Source organism: Leishmania major, chromosome 17 (genome assembly GCF_000002725.2).
Source record: "Leishmania major strain Friedlin complete genome, chromosome 17".
NCBI lineage: Eukaryota > Euglenozoa > Kinetoplastea > Trypanosomatida > Trypanosomatidae > Leishmania > Leishmania major.
The window spans coordinates 368046-386629 of NC_007258.2; the positions used below are offsets into that span (position 1 = coordinate 368046).

At 61.3% G+C, this 18584-nt stretch overlaps 6 protein-coding genes across 6 annotated transcripts; all 6 read right to left on the bottom strand.

The window, feature by feature from the left end:
* Nucleotides 1-1534: 1534 nt before the first annotated feature.
* LMJF_17_0680 (conserved hypothetical protein) lies at nucleotides 1535-2869 on the bottom strand (the record flags this gene model as incomplete). Its single annotated transcript, XM_001682278.1, has 1 exon — nucleotides 1535-2869. One exon carries the CDS (start codon nucleotides 2867-2869, stop codon nucleotides 1535-1537), a length of 1335 nt encoding a protein of 444 aa, XP_001682330.1.
* Nucleotides 2870-3574: 705 nt separating this feature from the next.
* On the bottom strand, nucleotides 3575-5089 carry LMJF_17_0690 (conserved hypothetical protein; the record flags this gene model as incomplete). Its single annotated transcript, XM_001682279.1, has 1 exon — nucleotides 3575-5089. The coding sequence occupies one exon, from the start codon at nucleotides 5087-5089 to the stop codon at nucleotides 3575-3577; it is 1515 nt and encodes a 504-aa protein (XP_001682331.1).
* Nucleotides 5090-6197: 1108 nt separating this feature from the next.
* Nucleotides 6198-7643, bottom strand: LMJF_17_0700 (conserved hypothetical protein; the record flags this gene model as incomplete). The annotated part of the gene is made up of 1 exon (XM_001682280.1): nucleotides 6198-7643. The coding sequence occupies one exon, from the start codon at nucleotides 7641-7643 to the stop codon at nucleotides 6198-6200; it is 1446 nt and encodes a 481-aa protein (XP_001682332.1).
* A 764-nt stretch (nucleotides 7644-8407) lies between these two features.
* LMJF_17_0710 (conserved hypothetical protein) lies at nucleotides 8408-10840 on the bottom strand (the record flags this gene model as incomplete). Its single annotated transcript, XM_001682281.1, has 1 exon — nucleotides 8408-10840. The coding sequence occupies one exon, from the start codon at nucleotides 10838-10840 to the stop codon at nucleotides 8408-8410; it is 2433 nt and encodes an 810-aa protein (XP_001682333.1).
* An 814-nt stretch (nucleotides 10841-11654) lies between these two features.
* On the bottom strand, nucleotides 11655-14051 carry LMJF_17_0720 (conserved hypothetical protein; the record flags this gene model as incomplete). The annotated part of the gene is made up of 1 exon (XM_001682282.1): nucleotides 11655-14051. One exon carries the CDS (start codon nucleotides 14049-14051, stop codon nucleotides 11655-11657), a length of 2397 nt encoding a protein of 798 aa, XP_001682334.1.
* Nucleotides 14052-16783: 2732 nt separating this feature from the next.
* Nucleotides 16784-18445, bottom strand: LMJF_17_0725 (guanosine monophosphate reductase; the record flags this gene model as incomplete). Its single annotated transcript, XM_001682283.1, has 1 exon — nucleotides 16784-18445. The coding sequence occupies one exon, from the start codon at nucleotides 18443-18445 to the stop codon at nucleotides 16784-16786; it is 1662 nt and encodes a 553-aa protein (XP_001682335.1).
* Between the last annotated feature and the right edge of the window lie 139 nt (nucleotides 18446-18584).

The following is an 18584-nucleotide window of genomic DNA, read 5'->3' on the forward strand; positions in this document are numbered from 1 at the left end:
TAACCTGGCATACCACACATTCCACAGAAAACATGACAAGGAAGGAAGGAAGGAGGGAGAGGGGCGGCGGTCTTTTGAATTCTTTAACGCTCTTTATCTTCGCTACACACGCATAATGCAACACGCGCCCGTGCGAGTTACGGAGGGACGTCTGCGTGTGTGTACGCGTGCGTGTCTCGAGATCGAGAAGGTAAAGGGGAGAGAGAGAGAGAGGAAAGGGAAGGGAGGGTGTCGTCTCAACTGTATGAGTTTATACCAATCTAAAGGAGGCGCGCGCGTGTGTGTGTGTGTTTTGATGTGTATGTCTGCTTCGTACCCAAGGCGGAGACCGAAGGGAAGAGGAGCGAGAAGTGGAGGGGGCGGCGGAGAGTTCTTGACTTGGTGGGGGATCGTATGTATCGGTTCGGCTAGAGGATCAACACAACGCAAGCGGGCAGAGGCGTGGAGCGAGAAAGCGAGCGTGCGAGGGGGAGGCGCCAGCGCTGACCACTGTGCCTTGGCGTCCTTGGTGTATCGCTGGCTCGCTCTTTCTGCACTCGATCGCTTGCGCCAATCTTACAAGAAGGACTGAAAACCCACTCTACTCGGTCAGAGGCACGAACACACTTTTCTACAAAACACTTCCACACGCACCCCACCAGAAGCCGTACATACACACCCAGTGGTAGAGCTTGCTATTGTATCTTGTACCCGACGTGCAAGCCTGATGACACGACCAACCAACGGACAAGTCCAGAAAGCCGTGAGGGATCCCCATAAAGAAAATGTGCGCGGGACGGCGATCGTTGCCGAGAGAATGAGAGAGAGAAACAAGAGAGAAGGAGAGAATAAGGACATCATGGACAGTTCACGACGCTGCCGTCCATGGCGCGCAACGTGCCGCTCCTCCTACACCATCACCGCCGCGTTTGCCTGGAGGAAGAGAGGGGTGAGTGGAAACGACTCGCGGTGTCTGACCCCTGTCTGCCTTTTCACATTGAATGCGGCAAGAAGTGTAGGTGGGTAGTGGGGGGGGGGGCTCGACATTATTGCGACTTGTCGGGCACTGGTGCACCTTCGTACGTGGCAGCTGCTGTGGACCGAACCACAACTGCCTCGCCGCCCTCTATGTACCAAAGAGCAGAGAAGCCCGCACGCCTCCCGGTCGAGGTGCCATCCTCCTTCACAGCTCTACCCTCTTTCGCTCCCTGTGTGATGCACCAGAGAAAAAGAAATTGGAACTCGCAGCCGAGTCGAGATAACAGACGACAACAACAGCGGCGGGCAGACCGTGAGGGGGAAGCGCAGCGGAAAGAATGATGGGAGAGCGAGCCCGGAGGAGGGTGTGTGTGAGGGTGGTGGTGGTGTTGGTGGTGATTAGAGAGACCCGCCCGCTCCCTCCTTCGCGCTCGCTCTCCCATCATTCTCTCCATCCCTAACAACACAAACGACACTTCTTCCGCCCGACACAGACGCGCGCACGTTGGTTCGGCTCTCGCTTCACCACCTCATCGAAACAACGAAACAAGAGCAGCCACCGCTCCGCGTCGCAGCATCAATGACGCTGCTTCCACGCGGCCTCGCGTGCGGCTCTCCGGGCTTGTCGACCCCGCAGCTCCTCCAACTGCGCGTGCTCCATCTGCACCGCCACCATCTCGCGATGGGAGGTGCTGCTGTACTCATCCGCCTCCTGGAGTGCTTCTCCACTGCTGTCGTGCATCGCGCGACGGCGTATGGGGGCTTGCGTCTTGCTAGACACATCCTCGTCTGCCACAGTGTGGGCGAGACGCCGCTCACGCGCCACTGCACGCTTGCGTTTCAGCTTGTCGGCTTCGTACTCGAGCTCGTCCACATCACTGAAGAGCCCGATCTGCTTCAGAAATCGATGCAGACGAACATCGCACTCGTAGTCCAGAATACGCTTCTGCGTTTGCCAGACGCTACGTGTTTCCTCCACGTCAACGCCCGTGAAGGCGAGCCGGTACTCGTGCCCCGCGGCAGTGCTCTCTCCGCCGTAGGTGCCGTGCTGTGGCGGGTACGAGGGCAGCCGGAACATGGCCTGACCGGGTGCGGTGCCGTTGACGAGGATCGTTTTCAGTGCCGTAGTGGCGCTCATGCCGAACCACACAGGCGCCAGGTACGGAGGAAAGAAGTGAAGGGCTGGCAGCGCCAACGCATAAGTGAGTGGACCTGCCAAGAGCGAGCTCGCCGCGACGAGTCCCAGGCCAAGGCACACCGCCTGCTTCGTTTTCTTGATCCACCCATCAAGCCGATCGTTGAAGCCGACTCGCTGGCTGAGGTGCCGCAGCACGTTGAAGCACGTTAAGCCTGCTGCTAGGGCAAGAGTCGGGTCGACGGTGAAGAGGGTGGCAGCGGAGGTCGTGGCTGTGCTTGCCAAGCTGAGCTGTCCGCCCGCCATGCACGATACGGCGAGCGGGCTGACGATTGCCATGCCGGCATCTTGCACAAAAAACGTGCCTATCTGCTGCGCCGGCACACCGAGGCAGTACAGAGACAGCGCCGAGCCAACCGCGTACGGCGCCGTCATCTTCACGTTGCTGGTGCGAAAGCCGCGAAAGATGCGGTCACGGTCGTTCTTCAGCTTCTGCGCCGCCACGCGCCTTTCCCACGCGATCGCGCGCGGGTGGTCGACGATGTCGAGGTACTCCTTGTGCGCGTCGTGCAGTTCTGGAAGAGCACAGGCTACGCGGTGCAGGCATTGGTCACCGTAGATGGTAAAGGGCATCGCAAGGCAGCGGAAAACGCATCCAGAGAGGATTAGGGCCCCGGCAGGGGTCTGCACGGAGGCAAGGTGCGCCGCATGGAGGGCGCCATTCGCAATCAAGGTGGAGAGGAGGCCGGCGCGATGCACGGGTGTCGTCGACAGCATGCCTGCGTGACACGCTCTCCTCGAGAGGCGAGAGAAATGGGTTCCGGTGTGCGCGTGTGCAAATCTTGTGTGTCTCCGACCACCAGCGATGCTCCTGGGACTGATGCGCGCCCGATTTCGTATCGTCCAGGACAGGGCCGCAAGAGGAGGGCCGTTCTCTCCCCATCACCTCCTTTCACCCCCTCCTTCCGTGAAGAGAACAAGCGCTTGCACGCTCTCTGCACACCTTGGACACACAGGTCTGACCCGACGTTGCACTGCCAGGACGCGGAGCGGCTCGCACGCTGCCCACAGGAGAAGGGATGAAGATGGAGAGACGAAGAGAGATGGGCAAGAGAGAGAGAGAGAGAGGGAGGGAGGGAGGGGGGCGTGAAAGGGCCTGAAATGACATGGCTGGCGGCACTGCACAAAGGGGTCCAGGCACCTCAACCAGCCTTCTTTCCTCCCCTCCAACAAGCGAAGCGGCGCAGCGGGCGGGGGCACTCGGCGGCGTCATGAAGGCCGAGAGGAGGGGTGTGGGGAGGGTGAGCCGTCAAGCTGGAGATCTTGTTGAGACGGAGATGCAGTGGACTCCTCTATTCCCGAAGCCAAGAGAAAAACTAGTAAGAAGCACCACTACCCAGCGAGCACGAACACGCTCATACATAAAGGGAGTGGGGCTGGCGAGGGATCCGGGCGTTGGGGTGCTGCGCACCTATTTCACCTCTACCGGCTCTCCAAACTCCGCTGGTGTGCTGATATGCTACTGAAAATGGCACTGCCTGCTGGCCTGCCGGCGTCGTCGGCGCTGTCGACGCTGCCGCGCTCTCTTGACGGCGGCGAGGATGTGGTCGTGACACTCTGGAGGAGTTGATTGAGGGAGTCCTTCATTGCCTGCTCTCGGGCCTGCAGAGACTGCCACCACACGCGTCGCTGAGCTTCCTCCGCTGCATCAAGCGCTGCTCCTGCGGTTACTGCCTCCGCCGGGGCGCCAAGTGCCGTTGCTTCGGTACATCTCGGCAGAGGAGACATTTCCTGTTGCTGCCCCTTCCCAGACTGACTGGCGTAGGCTGCCGTAGCGGCGTTGGCGCTGCCAGGGAGCCTCTCTGACGGGTGCGCCTCACTCTGCTGGGCACAGGGGAGAACAGCGCTACTGCTGCCGCTGGGGCTTTTCATGAAGTCCTGCATGCTGCGCAGCGGCGTCACATCTGGCAGCGGTGGGAGGCCCGAGATAGTGACGCTGGCCGCCGCCGCTTCTTCTCCGCCGGATGTGTGGTGGCTTGTCGTGGGTGATCGGGAAGAGGACGAAGAGGCTAGGGACGCCGCCGCGGCGCGCAGGAGTCGTTGCCGCAGTGCACCGTTGATGTTGTGCAGCGCATGCTGCAAAAGCACTACCTCAGCGTCGGAGGGATGCGGTGAACCACGGTCCGCCACGGCAGTGTTGGTCCCTGGGGCTGCGGAAAGAGACGGCGTCTGCTGCTGCTCCTGCTGTAGCGGCACGCCTGCCGCAGCCTCGGAGGCGCGCCAGAGCTCTGAGTAGTAGCCGCAAGGCTGAGGCGGTGGATCATGCGCAGGTGTGTGTATCATTCCTGCAGCAGCAGCGCTTGGTGCTGCTGCCGACGGTCTGGCATGCTGAGTGCCATCTTTCTCTCCTCCGGTGGTGTCTGCTGTACAGCTGAAGTCGCCGCTTGCGTTGCCGCCCCACGGCACCTCGCTTAGTAGTCGATGCCACGTTTCCAACCGCTGCGCAGACGCACGCTCCTCCTCTTCCAGCTGCGCGAGTTGTATCTGAAGCGTTTCACGTACTTTGGCGAGCTCCTTCTGGGCCACGCACTGCGTGTGAGACAAGGATGGGCACGCTGTAGCGGCCGCTTGCGACTTCCCCACAGCCAAATCCGTTGCACCCGAAGCGGTTGAAGACGGCGATGCTAACGCGAAGCACGAGGCTAGCGCTGTGGCACCGCGGTGCAGCTTTTCCATTTTGCGGTACAGCTCACGCTGTTGATAACGCCAGTTAGCTACGTCCAGCCCCTTGGCCTCCGTGACGTGCAGGAGCTGGCGATCCACTTGTCGCAGCTCCGCTACGAGCTGCGCCACCGCGGCCAGCTTGCTGCGGCGCAGGTTGAGCAAGTGAAGGAGCGTGTCCTCGCGCTGCTGATCCTGCACTCGCCAAGGCTTGGTGAAGCTCTCCTTCGCTTCTTGCACGACCTCTCGCGCCTCCCGCAGCAGGGCAGCTGGCATGTACAGCAGGGCATCAAAGAGAGGCAGATAGTCATGGCTCGTGTGCGGCCCCACTAATAGCGCCAGGCCACTACACCGAGCGTTGCAGCTGAGGCAGAAATACGCTTCTGACTCGATGGGAAAGAGGGCGCAGGGACTCGACGTGGAGTCTGGTGAGATGCCCGCTGAGGCCGCAGGTATGGCGGCCGCCATGACGGTGAAGGAGCCCCCCCCTACCCGACGCGTTATCGAGAGACCGCACGCGTAAAGAGATACACGGCAGTGGTGGCAGTCCAAGACGCCGCACCACCGCACTTCTTCGTCGCTGGCTTGATGCTGCTTCTGCTTCTGTATGTATGTGTGCACGGGTGTCTATCTATGTCATGGTATGAGAGAAGAGATGGGCGGGGACAGGCCGGTGGACTCGCGCGCGTATGTATGTGTCTTAGGCTCTAAGAGTTCCTGTCCCGCGATGATAGTGGGAGACGCTGCAGAGGCTGAGCTGCCGAAGGACGAAGAACAGATGATCTAGGTCTCCACGCTTGTGTGTGCGCGTGTAGGGTTGGGGAGGGAGGGGGGTGTGAGCAGTGTCGGTAGAAGAGGCCAGTTGGAGAGCGACGGGTGGCTAAGAGGGGGGAGGTGACGGCCACAGGCTGGCCTTGGGCAAACAAAACACACTGCCGTGTAGTAACACGGGAAAACGGGAGCGCGCAGGCTGTGTGCGTGCAGTCCTGCAGACCTTGGGGAGGGAGCAACCGCCACCACGGGCCAGACCGCCTTGTACTTCGCATGCTCATCGGTCACTGCGGGGGTCACACCCAAGACGAGGAAAGAGAATACGGAGGGCGAGGTCGAAGGTGTACCTGTACAGATGATGGTGGTGGTCAGCAAGGTTGCGGATATATGCACGCGCAGAGACAGAGGGGCCTGCATCGCTCACGGACATAGTGTTTTGCGCGTTCGCAGAAGACATTGGAATCCGCCGTTTTTTTTTTTTGGGGGGGGGGTGATCATTACTTGCGTACGCCAGTCTTTCCTTCAGCTTAAGAACAGACCCTCCCCCCCACAAACAAAAACCTGGCACAGCAGCCACAACGGCACATCCGGCCGAAGGCGCACACCCCGTCAATCAGCGGTGATGTGCGTCGCCATGGCGGCACTTCTTCTTCTTGTTCACGTTCGGGGCAACGCTCTCTGACGGTGCCTGTGCATCGGTAGCAGTGGCAGAGTCGTTCTCGCCAATGCCATCATCGCGGGACCGACGACGACGCGGCGGTTCGGGCACGCCGAATATAGCACTCGATGTTGTCACGCGATGGCCGACGCTACCGCTGTGGCGCAGCTTCGCCTTTTCTCCTTTCATGACCTCCGCGCACGTCCATCGAATTCGCGTGACACGTATGACCATATTCAGCTCGCTCTGCGCGTCCTGCAGCACCTTCGTCTTGTACACCCATTGGTATGCGCCGCGACGTTGTACGAGGACGTAGCTCAGCAGCGAGCTCGCTGCTTCCTCGCGCTGCTTGTGCTGTTCTGCCGCTGACGTCGACGACGACTTGCAGCACCGTGTCGCACAGTCGAGGACTTCAGTCCACATGGCATCGCCATCGCGCTGCCTGTTCTCTATCGGCACAAACTTCTTCCCGTTTTCCGCATCCAGCAGCTTCAGAAAAGCACCCTCCACATCATTCACGCGCTGCTCGCAGAAGTTGACGACTTCGCACTCGTCTGGGTTCGTCGCCATCAGCTCCGTCAGCGTGTAGAGCAACGCTGGCCAGTCCTTTGGGTTCCCGTAGAGCGCATCGCACAGGATTACGTAGTGAAACGGCGTCTTCAGCCGCGTGTCCGTGGCCACCGCGGTGGTGGATGACGACACCGCTGCGACTGACCGCAGCGCCTCCTCGCACTTCGCCAGGGACGCGGACGGCGCTAACAGCGACGACACCATAGAAGACACAACACGATCCACGGAGTGGGAGAGCGCGAATTTCGTTGACAGCGTTGCGGTTCCGCGTGGAGATTGCTGTCGCCGTTGCTGGTCGGCGATCGTCACTGCTGCCATCTCTTTCTGCAGCTGCTTATGCACCATCGTGCTCACGGTGGGACCCCACTTCCATTGGAAAGCTGTGCAGCGGCCAACGCCGCGGCTGCGAGCCTGCACCCGCTTCTCGTTCAGGCGCACGTTGTGCTCCATTAGCGGCAGGAGTTCCTTCAAGTCGGTGATAAAGACACGTGCACCTGCCATGGCGAGGGCGATACCGAGGCAACCCACACCGGCGCCTAGTTCTACAATGTTCTTTCCGGCTAGCGGAATCGCTGGGGGCGCCAGAGCTGCCGCTGACGAGGAGGAAGAGAGCGGATTGAAGACATGAGTGTGAAGGTGGCGGAGAGCCGCACTGTTGCTGTTCCACAGGACAGCCCCAAGCTGGTCCTCCGCACTCTCCAGCTCCACCTGCAAAGCGGTGAAGTTGAGCGCATCAGCTTCCGCGTCGTCGTCCGCGTCAGGCACCGCCCAGTGCAGCGTTGCCACGTCGCCATACGGGCTCTCCACCTCCTTCACACGCCAAGCAAGCATCGCTCGTCCGCTACCAAGGGGGCAGCGAGGTTGTGCGTGTGCGGGTGCGAATCGTGTTGCGGCGCTCTTGCCTTCAAAGTGAAGACCAAACACACCCACCGAGACGAAGCGTGGGAAGGCGAATGGGCGGGCGGCAGCGTGGCAGCCCTTTGCGGCAGGGCGAGAGGGGAGGCGAGAGAGAGAGAGAGAGAGGGGGGGGTGAGGAGACCACTTGGCCACACATCTACAGCAGACACACACACACACACACATATATATATATATATACACACACACATGCATCCCCGCCCCTTACACGGTGGCTCACATGTGGGTGTGGTGCGGTGGGAGCGCAAAGATGAAAATCGGAAAACGAAAGGCGAGCGACTGGGATAAGAGAGGCAATCAGCGACTGCACCGCGCAGATGCTCCAGCGGTTCGCATAGAAGATGGCTTCTCCCTTCTCTTTCTCTCTTGCCTCTGAACCTTGGGTAGCTTCGCCAAAGGAGGGAGGGGGGGGGAGTGGACAGGCCGCCCGGACTCATGAAGTCCGGGATGAGGGGTACACCCCTTCGAAGACGCCCTCCCTCTTGTCCTTTCTCTCTGAGCAGCACGCGTTGGGTGCACACGAGAGGGGGAGGGATGCGGAGATGGTGGCTAGCGGAGGCGACGACATGCACACACACACACACACACACACATAAACAGAAGGAGGACGGCCAAGGAAAGCACCAAGCCTGTTAGGCCCCCTTTTTCTTGCCGAGGCCCGCGCTTGCCCAGGCGCATCACAGCTGCTGCGCACGCTGGTGACGGTACATGTCCTGCAGCGTACGTTCGCGAGACTGCAGCTGCTGCAGGTCGTGCTCGACCTCGTCCAGGTCACGGCGCATCTTCAAGACCTCGCGGTCCCGCAGTTCCTTGGTGAAACGCAACGCCAGCCGCGCACGCTGCAGCTGACCGACGATGCGCTCGCACACGTAGGCGGCGATGGAGGGCGGGGGCAGACCTTCCCCCTCGTCATCCTCTACGCTGTTACCCACGGCCGTCGAGCCCTTCAACTGTCCGTCATCGCGAACGTACCCGTAAAGGGCGTGCCTGTCCAGCGGGCTGAGCATTGCCGTCGACATCACCTGTTCCCACTCCTGTCGGAGAGGCTGCAGGATCGCGTTGGCCTCCTGCACTTGCGCGGCAACTCTTTGACTCAGCTGGTGCAACGCCTGCTGCACGTTAACGTGAGCGCCGTACGCCTGAGGGCCGCCGACTGACGTGTGAGCACGCACAGCCGCTGCCATCGATGAGGAGTGCTGCAGCTGCGTTGCCTCTTTCGTGCCGCCTCCGCTGGTCATGCTGGCACCATCCGTGGCTGTGCGATCGGCCGAGCACAGCTCCTGCTCCACAAGGCTTTGAGCAGCGCGGATCTCCGCCGGCGTGGGTTGTTCATCCTCAGGCGTCTTGCTTGTCGCCGCAGCGGCCGTTGCTCGTTCGCACTCCACAGAGACCCACCGATGTGCATCTTGCATGTACATCTCTGCCTCACCTTCTGTGAAGGTGATACCGTACTGCGTGTCGGCAGCGCTGGTGCTGTTGGCAACGGCGGCTGAGGGGTCCGTATTCGCATGGATGGGTGCACAGGCCTCGTCGCTTCGGGAGGCCCCGTTGCTTCTGTCGACTGCTGCCGTGGCCGCGGCGTCTGTCTTAGGCATCTTGCGAGGTGCGGGGATGTCCAGCGTGCTGAAGAGGTCTGCCGGGACACCGTTGCCGCCGCCCTTTGCTTCGGCGCCGCTGCTGCTGCTGCTGCCTGCAGGATGAGAAGGCAGCCCAGGTGCTCGCTGCTGAGCCACTTCTCGCGGGTAGCTGGCGTCCCTGTCCTCCTCTCCAGTCACCGATACCGGCTTCAACGCTTCGCGAGGGCGCTTCAGTGACGGCAGGGGAGGCGGCGGCAGCATGTCTGCGCTGGAACTCGTCAAGGCGGACCCGGGCGGCACCCGGGCAGCCGAGGGCAGCGTGGCAAAGAGGTGGTGCAGGGTGCTCTTGAGCTCCTCTTTGGCCTCCGCTGCCGCAGCCGCAGCGATCGAGTTGGCGCCGGTGACAGGCTTGCCAGCTGCGGTGATGGCACGAGTGCCGAACGCATTGCTCTCCAGCAGCGACGGTGACGCCGACGTCGACGCAGATGTGAGTTGCTTCAGCAGATCTTGGTTCACTCCTGTGAGTGCTGCACGAGCGCGGCTGCTACCGATGGAGGACGCTGTCGCCTCCTCGTCTCCGCCTGCGTCGGCGGCGCTGCTCATCTGCCGCTGTTGGATGTGGCGCTGCTGCTCCGTCAGGTCCTTCATGAGAACCCGCTGCTTCTTCACGAGACCAGCCTGCTTCTGGTCCTCGTACATGTCAATCGCCTCAAATTGTTCATCGTTATCATCGTCCTCACCAGAATCGCGCGCCTCGATGCTCGCTTCTTCCGCCTCGTCCGCCTCTTCGATCTCGTCAACCAGACCGGGCTTCTGCCGGTCCTCCTCCAAGGCCTTCCTCATCTTGCGAGTTTGGCGCAGTGATAGAGTGCCGGACTCGATGCCCTCGCGATTGCTCTCCAGTTTGGCGAGAAAGGCCGCCTCTGCGAGCTGCTGCTGGCGCTCTTTGCGGAGCCCTTTCTTCTGGTCTTGGTTCGCTAGGCGGCTAGTGGCCATGTCGATCATCTCTCTCTCGCAGCGTTCGCCGCTGACAGTGTCGGCCCTGGAGGCGCGCTCCTCATGCGTCTTGCGCGCGATGCGCCGTCGCCGCCGCTCCGCCATGAAGGACTCTAAGCTCTGCTTCTCACCGGCGGCGCCGCCTGGTGCATCTTTGAGCTGCTGCTGCTGCTGCTTCAGGTAGTACTCTTGTTCATCCTTGAGTTCCAGGTAGCGCTGCTCGCACAGCCACGCTGGTCGGATGTAGTGGTTCGGCGTGCGCCGCGTCAGCTGTTCCGAAATGAGACGCCATTTGTGCGGGAAGAGCGCCTGGAGCTCGACCAGCTTTTCCTCTTCCTCGAGGCTCCAGGCCTCGTGAATGTTCAGCCGCGGGTCCAGGTAGTTTTCCCACCGCTCGCGGCACTGCGTGGCGGTCTTTTTGGTCAGCATCGAGGCCACCCGCTCCCAATCCCGGAGGCCGTACTGCGCCAGCGCTGCCTTCATCACCTCATCCTCGGCGTTCGTCCAGGCCCCGCCCTTGAAATGCAGTCGAGACATGTTCGGAACGAATCGAAAGACACACGAGGGGTATGTCGGTAAGAGAGAGTGAGAGAAGGGGTGGTGGTGGTGGTGGATCGATGCACCGCAGAGTTTATGGCGATGCCCACGCGCGCGGAGCCGGACGACAGACAACGTGAACGAAAAGGGTCGATGACGTTGGTAGGCAGTGCCCTCGCTACCCCTTGAGCACTTTCTACGGTATACCCTCCAAAAAGAAGAACAGGAAAGGGAGGGGGGAGGGGAGGGGGGGGGAGGAGGGGGCGGTAAACAACCGAGGCACCACCGCCGCAGGTGCGGGCGTGTGAAGGACAGTATGGGAAGGAGGATGGGACAGGAGAGGGGAGAGAAGAGATAGAGCAGGATGAAGGGAGGGAGGGAGGGGGTTGTGCGGGTGGACGCACGAAGCGAGCGTGATTGTGTGCGTGCGCAGGAGCCGCTTCGGCGCTGGTGGTTTGCGGAGGTACGAGGTTGTGCATGCGCCCCACCCCCTTTTTCGTCTGTCGCCTTCATTTTTGTGGCAATCGGTTCGTTCTCTTCTTCGCATATTATGTGTGAGGAGGACACTCAGACGGACGCATACACGCACGGGCACACACTTCATGGCGTCGTCAAACACGTGCCGCACAACCATACGTCCAGACATTGCTGGCGAGAAGGGGTGAGACGGTGGAGGCTGGCGGGCGCGCGAGCTGCAGCAGCCATGGGCGCCCTCCTGCTGTGTGGGCGGAAATGATGCCCGAGAGAAGGGGGGAGGCAGAGTGGGGGGGGGAGGTGAGGGCTGCAGTCACCTTCCACTTCTTGCTTCACCGCATCACATCGCCGCAGCCACAGCCTCCACGAGAGAGACCATGTCGGAGGGCAGCTGCAGGCTTCGGTCTCGCACGAGGCCCACCATACGCTGCACATCTTCCTTAGCCAAGCGTGACGGGGCTGTTACGTGGGGAGGCTCGGATGCACCACAAGCCTTCTGCTGCTGCCGCAGGCGGTGCAGCTCACGACGCCACTCGTGCAGGATGCGCTCGTGGTAGTGATACAGGACCGACTGCTGCCCAACCCCAAGACGCATGCACAGCTCGTACAACTCGTAGTCTACTGGCGGCAGCTCCTGCATGTGGGAATGCGTGCGGGGGTAGCGGGCGAGCTTGTCAGCGCTCAGCACAACAACGCTGCTCTGCAGGGCGGGTGCCTCGTGACGGCCCACAAACGACGGAGCGAGATACGAAGGGCAGCCTTCTTCCTCACACCGCAGGATGGGTGACTGCAGACTGATGCTGCGAGCCGCGCTGACGGCCCCCGGCCGAGCTGACTGTGCCGCCACAGCGCTGGCGGCGGTGTCGCGCAGCGTTGCTTCAGCTGCCGCGCCGACAACAGCGACGTCATTGTATTTCGTTTGCGTCACAGCGGCAGCCTCTTCGCGAGATTCTTGAAAGACGCCTTCCTGGTCTGCATGAATCGAGGAGTTCGTCTGAGCCTGCTGCTCGGTCGCTGCTTCAGCTTCAGAGGCCTGCTTCAGTTCCTCTGGCGTCATCCAACGGAACTCGTGCTCGGACAGCCACACCTTCATGCGTCTTCCACTCCCTGCTCCAGCTCCAGCGCCAGCGTCCGCGTGACTAGGAAGCCTTTCGTCCAGTGGTACTTCTGCAGCGGCCGCAGTGTCCGTGTTGAGCATGCGCGCATAGTGGGCAACAGCCTCCTCCAGCAACGACACGTACTCCACGCACAGCTGCGCCTTGGAGAAGAGGTCAGCGCGCAGCTGCGGTGACAGGTTGACGACAAGGTCGATGGAGACGTCGTCGTCCGCCTGCCTACATAGTTTGCTGCCGGTCGCATCACAATCGTGAATGGGGGTCGCGGCTTTGCCGAGAGTACGGCCTTGTGCATCGCGGGCGTGCAGTAGCTCTTGGTGAGCGCTGCGACTCTCCTTCAGTGCTGCCGCCACGGCAGGTCGCAGTGTGTGACGTGGCACCTCGAAGACATACCGTGGTGCCTCCTCTGGAGTGTTGTAAGGTGCATCCGGCGCCACGGTGAAGGACAACCCACGGTATTCCTCCCGCCAATCGTCAACTCCGAGTCGCGATGGGTGGAGTGACGGGGGCAGTGGGTCCAGGTGCCCGAAGGAGTGGACGCGGAAGGTGGCGGACGAGGCCGACGCCGCGGACGACGACGGAGATCGTATCTCTTGCAACGGGAAGAAGCGATGAAGCACTTCGCTGGAGATCTTGTTTTCCATCACCAGCGCGAAACCTTCCTGTTGACGAAGTTGCCGAAACGACGCGGAGGCGTCGCCGACGGAGCGAGGCAGCGTCGGCCCAACAAAGAGCACATCGACGGCTTGACGGATCGCCCCACTCCAGAAGCCGATGCCGTGGGCTTTGGTAGAGCGTATATCAGTGAGGAACAGCATCGCAGGCGAGACGGGTGTGATGGACAAGGAGGAGGTTGGTGCTGCTGCTGCTGTGGCAGTGGTTGCCGCACAGAGCGGAGCGCGAGCGAGCGCCGCCGCCGCCGCGCTCGCACTGTTGCCCTCGCCGAAGGCGATGGGTGGCGTGACCACCCCGTACGGGTCCTCTTCCTCAGCATACACAGCTGCCCCCTGCTGCCGCTGCTGTGGCGGCCGCACTGGTATGTCGGATGGCGCGCGCGGATCAGCCGCTGTCTTGTCAGAGGATGCAGTCGAGTCTGACTCGGCGCCACGCGACGACGACATGTTCTGAGGCAGCCGCAGATCACTGAAGGACAGCCCGCGCTGCATTTCCCAGGGCAGCACCGCAGTCCACACGTGGAGAGGCACGACCTTACGGTACACGTAGGGAGGGATGGCGGGCGCAGAGGACGAAGCAGCGCCGGCTACCTTTGCGGCCAACGTAGGGTCGCCAGCGCTATTGCGATCCTCGCGCGTGCCCCACAAAGGCCACCAACGCCTTCCTCCTCGTGCTGAATGCGCCTTGCCGACCGCAGCTCCGCTGATGCCACCTGCACCCTGTGCGATGGTGCTCAGAGTCTCGGGCGGCATTCGGGTAATGGTGATGACTAGCTCCGCTGTGAAGGTCGGCTTCTCCTGCAACGGCGTGTGCGTGCTGTACGCCAGCCAATCGCGCAGCACGCGCTTCAGGGCATTGTAGTCGCGGTTGATTGGAAGCTGTATGTGTGACTTCACAATATCGTAGACCGTGCGCGGTGAAGGCGCTGGTGGTGTCGGCGGTGGCATGGTTGCGGTGATTGACGCAAGCTCCTGTGGTGAAGCACCGCGAAGGCAGAGTTTTGTGGACGAAAAGAGGACGAGAGATGAGGTGCAACGGCACTGCGTGTTCGTGACTGCAGAGCAGAGCGAGAGACGCGAAAAGGAGCTGAAGACGGCAGAGGCAACGTGAGAGCGACCTTAGGAGGAGGGGGTGGGGTATGCGGATCAGCGAAGGGGCGAACGGCAGTGTCCGAGGCCCATTTGCGGTCGGCTCGTTCAGACGCGTTGCGTGAGTGTTTCAGAGAGAAGCAAGGCGTCAACGCGCCTACGCGTCCTAACACCCACACACACAGACACACAAACGTTGACAACAGGTCCGTATTGTGCTCTCTCTCTCTCTCTCTCTGTCTGTCTCTGCCTCTCACACCTCTTTGCTATCCTGCCGTCTGCCTCGCCATCCCCTCACCTTTCAACGCGCTATTTCTTCTCATGCGAGGGTGCATAGACCACATGTGTCTATATAAGCATCTCTCTCTCTCTATCTCGATACGTATGCATATATACATACATAGAAGTGTACACGCATATGGGGGTATGTATATGTGTATGCGTATACATGTGTGTGTGTGTGTGTGTGTGGGCGGGCACACGACTACGACCTTGCTCGCATCTCTTCTCCGGTACGAAGGTAAGTCGACTGTGCTTTGGAAACGGCTGAGAGAGGGAGCGGGGATATGAGAGAAGCGCTACATACGATCACTCAGACGCTGATGATGATGTCATTCATGCGGCTGTTCCTTCCATTTCAGTTGTGTACTACTGTTGATTCACGTGAGATGTTAGTGCCCTCGTCCCTGCGCCAGCGTGAGAGAGAAGTGGCGAAAGAGGACGGAGTTACGTCGACGCTATGGGCAAGTCGGCACATTCACCTCCGTCGATCCGACCTCCGGCGTGTGTGTGTGTGTGTGTGGTCAGACCGCCTACACCGAGCCCATGCCGGTAGGAGTCGAGCGCGTCTGCCATACAAGAGCACAGACACGCGCGCACGCACAGGCGTGCGCACTGGCGAGAGTGCGGCGCTACACGTCTTTCCAGCGTACGGTGCCACCGGGTGGAGACACGCAGGGGGCCTGGGGGGGGGCGAGACCTACATACTGGGCGCACGGACAGAAGACATAACGAGAGACAAGGGGCCGTGCGGTCACCGTCGCCCATCCGCGGCCAACACGGCAACAGGAAGGGCGGGCCCCATCGTCCACCCGATCTCGTCGCACCGCTGTGTCGCAAGGAATGCGTGCGGACGTGAATGAATGAAGTACACCAAGGATGGTATTGAATATGCTGTCCGCAGGGACTCGCGCCCACTTGCTTGCCGGCGCAGAGCAGGAGAGCAGGCGTGTGGGTGCCGAGAGTCAGCGAACGAGCGAGAGTTGGTTGTTAGCGTTCTGTTGCCCCCAATCATGCCTTTAACATGATTTATGCATGGGCAGATAGGTAGAGACAATAAGGAGAGCCGAGACAGACGAAACAACAAAGAAAATGAACGCTAAATCAACGAAAGCATGTTATGCGCGTGTGCTGGTATGTGAACGCATGCGTGACCCTTTCTCTCTCTCTCCGGCGTCTGCGTCAGCACCCCACGCCCCCCCTCCTGCCACCTCCACACACATCTACTCGGCCTGTGAGTAGATATACACACCGGCATAGCGCTTCGCGGCCACACGTAAAGCGTCGGCATCGCTCCCTTTTACTCTTGTTAGCTCGCTCACACACGATGAGAGGTGCGTGTGTATGGGAGGGGGCACACCTCTCCGTGCGCGGCATCGCAGGGTCCAGCACCCCCACTGTGTGAGGAGGCCAGGCAGTCCCTCTATCCCTGCGGAATGCCGGAGCCACTTGCGGCGGTCACAGGGTCGCGCGCCTGCGCTGCAGCGAAGTCGGGGCGTCTCATCGCCACCGATGCCGACGGCCGCACCCTCGACGGCGTGGCGTCGGAGCAGCCCGAGACAGCGAGCACGCCTGCACCACCCATACGACTGACGAGGCGCCAGCGCGACTCGAACACATCCCACCCCGCCATCGCTGCCCACTCGTGGAGGGAGCCTGCGCTGCCGCGGGAGACGCACCACGCGGCCGCCGGCACGATGGGGGAGCGGGTGTGGGGCGGCACTGCGAGGCGGCTGGGTGGGGAGGGCTCGAGGCAGATGCCGTGCTGCGATGCCTGAGCTGGCGCAGTGCTGCGCCGGCGTGTGTCTACGGCTGCCTCGCGCCACGCGATGGGTAGCCTGTGGCAGGGTCGGAGGCTCGAGAGTGGGGTGGGACCTCGTGCTAAGTGGCAGAGACATGCACACACATGGAAAAGAAATGGAAGGTCCCTCCTCCGGTTTCTCTGTCTTGATTGCATCAACAGAAGGAGAACGCCCAGACATACACACACATACAGAATGAGAGATGGTGTAACGACAGAAGATGGGTGCCACACACCCCAAACACACAAACTCCTACACCTGTGTGAAGATACTTGACCTGCGGGGCGGAAGAGGACGGAAGCAGGGAGGGAGAGGGAGGAGGCACTGCAGGGCGTCAACTGCTCGCAGTGAGCTCCCGATACCCTAAACCGCCCCACTCCGAGAAGCCGCACAAGACCAAGTCCGCAAAGAGCAGTGCTGCCCCACCTATGTCGTTGGTGCGTGGCTCTCTCTCTCTCTCTCTCTCCTCCCGTCTGCGTGCATGTAGGCGCTGCCGTAGGGCCCCCCTTTTTACAGCTTCGAGATATCGTGGCTGCCGCTCTCCCGCAAACCAGCACCGGACATGCGCACAAACCTTGCGCGCTGCTGCATATCGGCAATGCTGTGGGAGCCGCAGTACGAGATGCCGGAGCGCAGCCCACCGACAAGCTGCTTGAGAATCGGTGCGAGGGGGCCCTTGCACGGCACGCTGCCCTCGACACCCTCCGGCACGAGATCATGGAAGACGTCCTCGTCCAGGCGCTGTTCGCGCTCCGCCTTGCTGATGTTCGCGCCAAAGCCAGCCATGCCGCGAATGATCTTCACCTTCTTGCCATCCTTTACAAGAACGCGGCCGGGGGCCTCGTCGGTGCCCGCCAGCATGTTGCCCAACATCACCGTGTCAGCGCCCGCCGCAATCGCCTTGCAGATGTCCCCGGCTGTCTTGATACCACCGTCGGCGATGCACGGCACACCATGCTTCTTCGCCACGCGAGCACAGTCCATCACGGAAGACAGTTGCGGCACGCCGGAGCCGGCCACGAGACGCGTAATGCAGATGCTGCCCGGACCCACACCAATCTTCAAGCCATCTGCTCCCGCGTCGATGAGGTCCTGCGCGGCCTCCGCTGTGGCGATGTTGCCGGCGATGATGTCGACCTTGTTGGTGAGCGGGTTCACCTTGAGTGCCTTCACCATGTCGATGCAGAGGTCGCTGTGGCCGTGCGCGATATCCACGACGAGCACGTCCGCGCCGGCATCCACTAGGGCAGCTGCACGCTCGTGATCCTCTTTCTTCACCCCGATGGCGGCGCCGACAATGAGGCGGCCACGCGAGTCAAGGGTGGCGTTGAGGTTGCCAGTCAGCTTCAAAATGTCTGACCGAGTGATGAGGTAGAGCAGCTCTCCTTTGGGACCCAGCAGCGGAATGTTTTTGGTCCGCTTCGTGCGCATGACCTCGCGAGCCTCCTCCAGGGTGATGGCGGTGTTGGTCGAGACGACCATTCGGCTCACCGGCGTCATGAGGGTTTCGACGAGGGCGGAGCCGGTGGCAAAGGTAAGGTCGCTCTTGGTGAGCACCCCGCACAGGCGGCGGCTGGTGAGGTCGTCCACCACCATCAGGCAGCTGACACCGCCTTTGCGGCCAGACCAGTTCAGCTCCTCGAGAGCCTCTGCCTTTGTCGCCGACGGCAGGATCATGCGCGGGTCTTCAATCAGGAAGGACTGCGCGCGCTTCACCTTGCGCACCATCGCGCACTGTTCCTCAATGCTACAGAAGCGGTGCAGGATGCCAATGCCGCCTTCGCGCGCCATCGTCACGGCCGTCTTGTCCTCGCACACGGTGTCCATGTTGCTGGCGACGATGGGTATCTTGAGGTGAATGTTGCGGCTGAGGCGTGTGCTTGTGTTGACAGCCTTGCGAGAGCGCACAGGGCTGCGCTGCGGAATGAGTAGGACGTCATCGTAAGTGAGTCCCTCGGGGAGGGTAGGAAGACTGCCTAGGGCTGCCATTTCCAACCAAGAGAGGCACAAAGGTGGAAGAGCGGAGGAGTTGATGGGATGTGTGTATATACGTATATACACAACGAAGACTGTACGCGCGCTTGTGCGAAGACGAAGAGAGAAAGACCCGGGGTGTGGGGTAGGGAGAGCAGAGGGGAGGAGAGATGGAGTGCGGTGCCGAGGCGGAGACATGCAGCGCAGGAAAGAGGCGCGGGTAGGCGGTCTCTCTCTCTCTCCTTGTGCTCGATACCCTTCTTCCCATCCGTTTGGTTGCGGGAAGCAGTGGCCTTCGGACACCGGCACACACACACACATACACACATACACATAC